This window comes from Urocitellus parryii, chromosome 6 (genome assembly GCF_045843805.1).
Source record: "Urocitellus parryii isolate mUroPar1 chromosome 6, mUroPar1.hap1, whole genome shotgun sequence".
NCBI lineage: Eukaryota > Metazoa > Chordata > Mammalia > Rodentia > Sciuridae > Urocitellus > Urocitellus parryii.
In genome coordinates, this window is record NC_135536.1 from 65,796,996 (window position 1) to 65,806,727 (window position 9,732).

Sequence of the window (9,732 nt, forward strand, 5' to 3'; positions counted from 1 at the left end):
TGAAAATTCTAAAGATGCAAGCTGTAAAAGCTTTAGAATGCTGTAAGTGGAGCTTAATGGGTGCTTCTGGTAGAAGCTCAGAAGACCAGGACACACGAATGAGTTCTGTGCTCATAAGGTTTCAGAGGAAAACAAGGACTCTTATTGGAAATAGGAATAGAGGCCACTCATTTTATAATTTGGCAAAGAACTTGGCTATATTGTGCCCATGTCCTAAGACTGTGTGAAGCTGAATTTAAAAGTGATAGACTTGTTAATCTGGTCGAGAAAATTTCAAGGAAGCATACCATTCAGTCAGTGATGTAGATTTTGCAGACAGCTTTTAGCCAGGTTTACTGTGAGAAATGGGAGCAGAAAATAGGGCTAAATAATTTGAAAAACTTTTAGTTTAGCCAGTAAAGTGCATGTAAAACTGGACATTACAGCCACTAAAGAGAGGCTAAGTACTTAAGAAAGATCATTTGAGGGAATTTCTTGTACCAGAGTACAAAAGAGAAAATTCCTTTAAAGAAAAAGAGTTCATGAAGGCACCCTGTTCACAAGATTGGAGAGGCTAGGAAATTGTTTCACCATGCTGTGCCCCACTGGTACTCAATAGGTCATTGCAGCTGTGATTCCAGAGGGCTCAGGTATTACACAACCTTGGCACCTTCCACATGGTGCTGGTTCTCCGGGAATGAAGGATGCTGGAGTTAAGGCTTCAATGGAGGCTTCCACCAAGATTTTTGAAGAAGGTCTGTGAGGCCAGGCAATGTATAGCAGGGTCCAAATCCTTATGAGCTGCCTTTGAGAGGGCAATGCGTGCAGTTGTAAAGGTAAAGCTGATGCTGGAATGAAGACCCCAAGAAATTAAGAGATGCCAACAACATGGATTGTCTGCCGAAAAAAAGCTGCTAGCTGCAGAGAGGGCCAAGCTAAGAGTCTAAGACAATTAGATTATTGAGAGCTATAATCTAATCAGTCCATCCAAGTTTGAGTGAATTACTGAGTATCTACTCTTAAGACTTACATGCTAGGCATTTTCATATACATTATATCAATTCTTAAAACTTAGAAAGAGGCACTGCCATCTTGATTTGGGAGAAGTAAACTAAAATATAGAGAGGTTAAATGAATTCCCAAAATAAAGGCCAAATTAGGGTCTAACATCCAAGTCTGTCCAACTCCAAAGTCCTTTTTTAATTTTTTTTGGTTTAACTACACCATGCAACCTCACTAATATATATAATTACAGAGCATAGCCAACATTTTATAAACACTGTAGAAAAACAAAAATATCACTGAAAAAAACAATTCCAAGGAAAGGTTTTATTGAAAAACCGAGGCTGAAACTACTAATAACAAAAAGAAAATTAATATCATAAAAATTTCTAAATAAAAATCTGAATTTTTCTTTGGTTTATAATTATAGAACACAATCAAGAAAAGTTTGTCTTTCTTTCCATTTCTTATTCTCTTGCATTTTTTTATGTAAAATCTACCCTTCCCCCCAAATCATTACCATTACAAAGACCAAAAAAAAGGTCTAATATCCTTTTATCTAATTTCTCTTTTTATCTGTTCAGAATGTTGAAATTTAGAAACATTGTTATTAAAGCCCACAATGAATGAGTCCTTCATTCTAGTGGTAAGAAAAGCTAAAAGAGTTAAGTACTATGCTCAAGGCTATAAAATTTAGCCAGACTAACATTAAAATATGGGCCTTCCAGCATTCTATGAACCCATGCTCCTTAAATTTTTTCACCAAAATTCTAATAACAGAAAGAAATGACAAGATCTGAAGTCATATAATGGGTTTACTTGAAATTTCTTCTAAATGTCTTGATTTTATTTTAAAAGCTTATGTGAATTCTTTACTCTGTGCCTAATTTACTCATGCTTACCTTAATATTAAAGTGATTTAACATGAAAACTTGTGTAAAACTGATACTTCAAAAAATAATTATGTTTGTTCCCATAGCTTAAAGACTAAGCCATAGAGTATCCTTGATAAAATGCCATATATGCAAATTGAGAAGCAGGGCACAAATTAGAATAACACTTTTTTCACATCTCATTTCCTTGTTCCTTTACTTTTCAAATTAAGAATTTTTTTAAATATAGTAGATTTAATCTTACTTTTTCAAAGTGTATAAATACTGGCAAAGCTACTGAGCAAATTATTGGAGTTGTTTATTTTAATTACAAAATTTTCAAGAAGTTTTACTTAGTTAAAATTAATTAATTAAATACATATTAACTTGTGAATTTACCAAGCAATATGGATATACTTTCCACTTGGCAATATTTCATTGGACATTTACTTTTGGAGAGGTCACTCAAAAATTTACTTTAATGAATATAATATACATGCTATTCATATTGACTATAGTGCCAATTACTTTTATGCAAGTTAAATAATCATCTTTTTTGGATTTTTCCCCCTCTGCCTAGATGTAAAGGAGGAAATCCTTTATAGTTACATTACTTTCTTTTTTCAGAATTTCTTTTTTTAACATTTCAAATTCCAAATAAATTTTATTGTTCATCAATCCTACTTACAGAAGCAAAATATAGATTTTATCTGTTCTACTGACTTCCAAAAAAGCATGCTGTTCAACTTATCCAGGAATCCATCATCAATAAGAGTAAAAATAGACTCTAATTCACCACTTCCTCCCCACTAACATACTGTTGATTCTTGACTACATACTCAGTTTGAAGTCAGTCATAGTCATATGTGCTTTTAATAAAGTTAAAATTCTTACTATGCAGCAACTAACAAAGTCTACAAAGTCTCTGGCCAATGATGCATTAAGTATATTGATTAAAAATTAATAACATTTTCTCACATTTAATTCTTTGTATTGCTTCCAACCAAAAATTAATGAAAGAATAATCAAGTTTGAAAAACAGGCTTTTTTAAAACAAGTCATATAGCTTAACACTAAAACTTTTTTTTAAAAGAGGTAAGTTTAACAGAACATAGAATTCCATCTGATAGGATACATTTGTGTGCGGTAATGAATTACCTACTCAATGACAACGTTTATTCTCAAAACAAAGATATGTTTATATCCTTAGCAGTAAATGAGCTTTTCATAAAATATTGAGACTATGAATGTAGCTCCGTGGTGGCACACTCACCTAGCACATGCAAAGCATTGATCCTCAGTTCAGAAAAAAAAAAAAGAGAAAGAGGAGGAGAACAATGGGACATAACATACAAGGTAAGTCTGGGGAATAAAACAAAATAAATGCTTGAACAATTCCAGAGTTCTAAGAGTAGCATCTTGTCTTTAGAATGTGGTTTTGAATATTTTGAATGACTATTTATGAATGACTGAAACACTCTCTACATGTAACTGTAATACTTCTGATGTCTTAGTTTGCATTTAGCCTTTAATCTCCACTCCCAGTTTTATATCAATATCTCTTATTGATTTCGAATTTATAGCTTAGTGAAATAAACATATGTATTACTATAAAATATGATTTTTAAATATGCCCTTTCCTAAAAATTTTCATCATCTTCTTACCCATGTCACTGTTAGTGAAAACTAACAGATTATCATCCTTAGTTAAATACCTTGGTAACAAACATTAGCCATGAATAGCTGTTATATATTAAATAGCCAATGGAACATAATTAATTCTATATTACATACATGTATTCATTTTTTTCCTGGTAATATTTCTGTGAAGCTTTTACAGTAGTTGAACAAATGTGCTGCCTTGATAAATAGTTTCTTTCAAAATAGAAAAAGTAGGTGAAAAGTGACACATTCAAGATATAGTGAGCCTGTTATATAATTATTTAGACTGACTATATTTACTACAGAAGCTATCTAAAAAATTCTATATCTGCCCTACATCTTATCTTTAGTTTAAAAGCAACATATACTTGTTTATTTGTCCCACATCATTAAAAATCATCTTTAGTTTCCACTATAAATAGTAATACAAATAGAGAACATTAGAAACAAAAATAGTAAAAACTAGACCTCAGAGGTCACCAAAAACCACACAATTTCATTTCTGGCAAATCAACAAAAGATAGTTATTAATAAAGATAATGCTCTTAGAGAGGAACAATAATCTTCACCACAAAATGTTTCCACCTACAACCTACTTTCAAATGCATATATGTTCTCTTTCCTGATAAAAGGTTAATATAACTAAAATATCCACATAACATTGTAGTCTGACAAAGTCTTAAATGATTCGAGATAGTCAAGCAAAACAAGAAACACCCTAAATATTTCACTTTTTGCTGACACTTTTTTCAAAATTCTAACAGTTAAATTCACCTGGTGAAAAACTTCAAAAGACTGTGGACTATATTTGCAGAATTCATATTTGAACAAAAATATGTAGAGGATGAAGTTTCAAAGTACAAGTATCTTTCAACAGGTAATCAAGTTGTCACAAAGAAGTCAATTAAGAACTTTAAAAATAACAATACAATTTCACTGAAATATTAAACACACTGTAAAACATATATATGTTGGTAAACATACTTTTCATTACTTTGTAAAATAGATTTAGATAATATGCCTAAAATTACTATTGTGAAAAATGCCAAGGAGATTTTATAAACAAGACCTCCACCGATTAAAAAAAAAGAAAAAACACAAATATAACTTGTAAAAAAAACCACATTTAAGTTTGGCTTGTTAATTCAATTTTCTTTCTTTCTTTCTTTCTTTCTTTCTTTCTTTCTTTCTTTCTTTTTTTTTTTTTTTTCAGTCTTGCTGATTAAACCCAGGGGCCTTGTGCATGTTGGGCAAGTGCTCTATTACTGAGCTATTAACTCAGTCTTTTGTATTTTGGAATTTGTTTTTGTTTTTACTTTTTATTTATTTTATGTACCAGGAATTGAATCCAAGTGCACTTAACACTGAACCACACCCCAACCCTTTTTTATATTTTATTTAGAGGCAGGGTCTTGCTAAGTTGCTGAGGCTGGCTTTGAACTTTTGATCCTCCTGCCTCAGCCTTCAGAGCCACTGGGATTATAGGTGTGCACCATCACAACTGGCTTTAACTCAGTTTTCTTAAGTATGGAATCATAATACTTTAGTTGAATACAGAACAATTTTACATAGTAATATTGCTAACACCTGAAGTTCTAGAATATACAAAATTCCAAAATATACCTGCAGGGTTGGTTTTTTTTTTTTAGCTTCCCCCCCGCAAAAAAAAAAAAAAAAATCACAAGGAACAGCAGGACTCAATAATTAAGCTGTGTGTAATAAAGAGCTAGTGCTCTCTCCTGATACTTCTCCAGGTTTTTAGATTTCATCATAGTAAATAACACTGTATTTACAGCATTCTCTTGAATAACTTCAAAGTTATTGAGTAACTTTTCAAAAAAAAAGCCCTGAAGTAATTTCTGAGTTCAAATATCCATTTTATCATCAAATTCTATTGCCCTCTGTTACGTCTTCCAAATTTTGCAGCTTCCTTTTCATTCTTTCAGCTACATCCTTATTCCTGATCTAGACTTTTCCTGGTAGACTACTGTACCTCATTCTCATGAGACAACTCCAAATTGTCTTAAATTCCACTGTCAAAGTTATAATCTCACCTTGACAATATGTCACCCTATTTCTTGGAAAAAAAAACTGAGTTTTTCAAGGAGCACTTTTATCCTGGTCAAGAGACTCAGCCTCAATTACATATTTACTTATAAGGTTGCTGTTGACTTTCAACTCCCCTTAAAAATGCCAGTTTCTTCTAGACCCTGGTAAATGTACTAAATTCTTCCTTCAGGTAATCACTTTTGCTACTATTCCATCTGAATGTGGAATTACTTTTGCATTTAGCTCCCAAATGTGTAACATATAGACATTTCTTATATGGTAATTACATATTGTTCAGTTGTTTGCTTATCAATGTTATCTTATTGGATTGTAGTTATATACCAGGTAAGGGCTATTTCTTATAAAACACTTATTACAACACCTAACTACAGTGTTACTTGATGAATCCTCTTCATTAAATAAAAATATTAGGAAAAGCTTACACAAACAAAAAATGCTCTTTTTAAAAAAATCTCTATAGTTTACCCCTTACATATCTATGTTTTTCATCTTATGGACAACTTACATATTTTGGTGTCTATTAAACTTCACTGTTACTATTCTATAATTTTCAAAGCATGAAAACTTAAAAGTGTAAGTTGAGGATTGATAGAGTACACACCTTTACATACCATGATCGGATTCTTTGAAAATCAGTAATGTCAACTCTAAGAATTCTGAGACACAACTGCATCTTCACACAAGGAAACAGTTTCAGCCCCAACACAGAAACGTGCATCATCTTTATTTAAGAGGTTCCCTTTCCTACAGCTGGTTTAGACTACTTTCTCTATCCCAGGGCGTTTTCAATTAGGAAAATCCGATAAATCGCTGTTATGTCTGCAAAGAATGCCAACGAAAGGCAATCCGTTTCCTTAAGAGAGGAAAGGGGGCAGTGGGTATCCTCTTTTCATAAAACTCCGTAGCTAAATTAAGCATTAAACTCGGCATCTCCCTGCAGTCGCGGAGATTTTTTTTTTTTTGCCACCTAATAATAAAAGCAAGTCTTATTCAATTTAGTCCCTTCTCGAGCACCGTCTCAACCTGTCAGAATTTGACAAGGAAAAAAAATCAAAAAAGAAGTGGGGGAGACACTAGGATTTCCATCCACATTGCTTCTTTTTCCGAAAGAGTCTTGAATTTCCTTCACTCCAAACTAAGCCCTCGGATTCCAAATATAGTTCTTTAACCCCCGCCTCGCCACTCAATTACACATAAATCCTTCCAATTACAGAACCACAGCAGAAACCCCTACAAATCGGCTTGCTATTCATCTTGGAAGTCCGTACCCTGCAGCAACTGCCTATCGCCAAACTGAGGGATGTTACCCAAATACAACGCAACGGAATCAGACATGCAGAGCACACACGATTTCCGCGAGGGAGGGAAACGCCACCCGGGAAAAGTGCTCTCCTACCAGCCTCGGGACCATCCACGGTGGGGGGGTTGGGGGAGGAGTAGGGGGGTTCCCAGAAGGGAGGCGGAGAAAGGAGCCAGAGTAGGGGAATCCTTCCACCTCAGGTGAAAAGGGCCGGATCCCCGGCCGCAGCCTGCAGCCGGTCCTCGCTAAGGACCTGAAGAGGCAGGCAGAGGGCCCTTAGCTCCGAAAAGCGAATGCAGACACTTTCTGAGGTCCGGACCCAAGCCGATTTCCCAGCTCTCGAAGGAGACGAAGGGTGTCCCACGGGTGGCCAAGGGGGTACGGAGAGGCAGCCTGAGGAGGAGCATAGTTTCTCCTGTGAACACCAGAGTCTTGTCCGGGCGCTACCCCGGGCAAGCTCAGCTAGAGCGGCGTGGGGCCGCCGGGTGGGGGGAGGGGAGAAGGGGGTGGAGATGGGATTCCCCCCTCTCGGAAGAGCTTTAGCTGAGGATGCGCCGGGCCAGCCGGGAGCGGCGTGCTCCTGACTGCGGAGCCGGGATCCCGCCGCCTGCACCGGCAGCGCGGAGCCCCGCAGCGCCCGCCGCACCGGCCGCTAGGTCCCCGGGGGCCAGAGACTTCTGCTGCCCAGGCGCTGGGGCCTGACACCCCACGGGGCCTCCCCCAGCTCTCAGGGGAACACGCGGAAACACCCCAATCTCCAGCAGTTTTCAGCGGTTGTAAAAATGCACCCCCAGGTCGCCCTCCTCAGCCTTTCCTCTTCCCGAGGCCGCAGAGAAGGGCCACCACAAGCGAGAAGCCCCAGGCAAGTCGGGGACAGCGGCCGCGGCAGTCCCGGACCTCCTCCCCGGGTTACCTGTGAGGACTCCGACACGGATTTGATGGTCGTGGTTAGTGAGGATCATTCCCTCGGTCGCCATGTTTCCCAGCGCAGTCACCGCACTGACAGGAGCCCGGAGAAGCCGGAGCCCGGAGCGCGCGGCCCGGGAGCGCGCTCGCCTCGGAGAGCTCGAGAGCGAGGGCGCCCTGAGAGCGCAAGGCGAGCCGAGATGGAGGAGGAGGCGGCAAAGCACCCGGTGGCCTGTATTGGGGGGGAAGGCCGCGCCAGGAATGCGCGGGTCCGCGGAGGGGGCGGAGCCAGAGGGCGCGACCCCGAGACCAGCTGAGAAGAGGCAAGCTGTGGTGGGGTACGCGGTGGCCGCACTGGGGAAGCGCGTGGAGGCGGCGGAGTAAGGCCAGAGACACGCGCGTGCAGTTCTGCGGGGCGTAAGACCCAAGACGCCTAGATGCCAAGAGACTGAGGGAAAAGAGAGCACACGCTCAGGAGGTTGCGGAGGCGGACTCGGGGACAGGGGCGGAGCTACACCCCGGGGCGTGCAACTCTTGGAGAGTGAGGGGAGGAGGGATTGCATAGACGCGGAGTACTGGGAGCGGGAAGGAGCCGGCCCAGCCAGAGTAGGACTGGGGAACGCTTCGGGCGCGCGAGTAGCTTCGGATTGGCTGGGAGAACGCGAAGCGAGTGCGCGCGAGGCACGAACGCAGCTTCAGCCGGGCCTCAGACAGAAGCAATCCCCTGCCGAGTCTGGCCCCTCAGTTATCCGCCACCGGGGGCCGGCTCTCCCAGGCGGCGGAGCCTTTGGGAAGCAAGGCAGGCTCAGCCCTCTGGGTTTCTCCCCATTGCTCGTGGGAGCAACCGGCCGGTCCGCTGGAAGACGCGAGAGAACCTAGAGGTGGCTTAGAAAGCTGAGCTGGGTGGAAGAACGGCGACTACAAAGACAAGAGTCCGCTGTGGGCGGTGAGAGAGGTATACTGTCCCGCCTCATAGCCGCTAGCTTCCTCGATCAGCCGGCCCTAAGGGAGGCTTTCTGCCTCACCTTGCTTTAGGATCCCATTTCCAAGACAGTACCTACCCACAAGAGGGTGCCCACAAACGAAGCTTAGGAGTCTGCAGCTGGGCATCTGGAATGGAGATAACTGGCTTCTCTTTCTCCAGCTTCCCGTGGTTCAACCGAAGCCCTGAGATAAGCTTAAGGCTTCCTCGACATAACCTCTGCTAGTAGATGAAACGCATCAATCTACTTAGAGAACGAGAAGAATGTTTTTCACACCTGGAATTGTTTTGCAGTTGTTTCTGACATGAGAGTACCATGAAAACAGCCTTTGTTGCCATTTATTTCCATGTGCCTTTTATAACAGTCACCTGTGGCTATTTATATACCTTTCTTAGTTACCTTTTTTCTGACTTTTTAATATCCGAGGGGAAAAAATATACATGAATGTGTATATATTGTGTGTACACACATAATTTTTTTCCTTCAATTCTCAGCCATGATCAAAACCTGGAAACATAAAAATAAAAAGCAAAGGGACTGGTTCAGCGGAAGAGCACTAGCCTTCCCTAGGCGACCCTGGTTTCAATCCTTAGCACCACATAAAAAAAATAAAATAAACGTACTGTGTCCAACTACAACTAAAAAATAAATATAAAATTTTAAAAAGCAAAGTATCAAAAAGTGTATAATCACTAGCGTTTATACACAATTAAAATCTCAGGGCCGATTTGATAGTTATGAGTTTTGTTCAGTTGGAACATAAAATTTCTCACCATGTTCACTGTGAAGATTCAGACTGTTGGCCCAGGAAGGTGGCACAAGCCTGAAATCCCAGCAACCTGGGAGGCTGAGACAGGAAGTTTGCAAATTAGAACCCTGCCTCAATGTAGTGAGACCTTGTCTCAAATTTAAGAAGGACTAGGGATGAAGCTTGGTTGTAAAGCACCCCTGGATTTAA

The 9,732-nt window shown here is 40.0% G+C and overlaps 1 protein-coding gene across 5 annotated transcripts in view; it reads right to left on the reverse strand.

The window, feature by feature from the left end:
• Positions 1–9,479, reverse strand: part of Gphn (gephyrin) — a 602,355-nt gene extending 592,876 nt beyond the window's left edge. The window contains exon 1 of one of the 5 annotated variants that reach the window (XM_077799519.1): positions 7,799–9,479. In XM_077799519.1, the coding sequence (XP_077655645.1) occupies positions 7,799–8,354 (556 nt within the window). In that variant the 5' untranslated portion in view covers positions 8,355–9,479. The remainder of the gene's footprint in view (positions 1–7,798) is intronic. The other 4 variants (XM_026385121.2, XM_026385119.2, XM_026385122.2 and 1 more) reach the window with 4 other exon arrangements.
• Between the last annotated feature and the right edge of the window lie 253 nt (positions 9,480–9,732).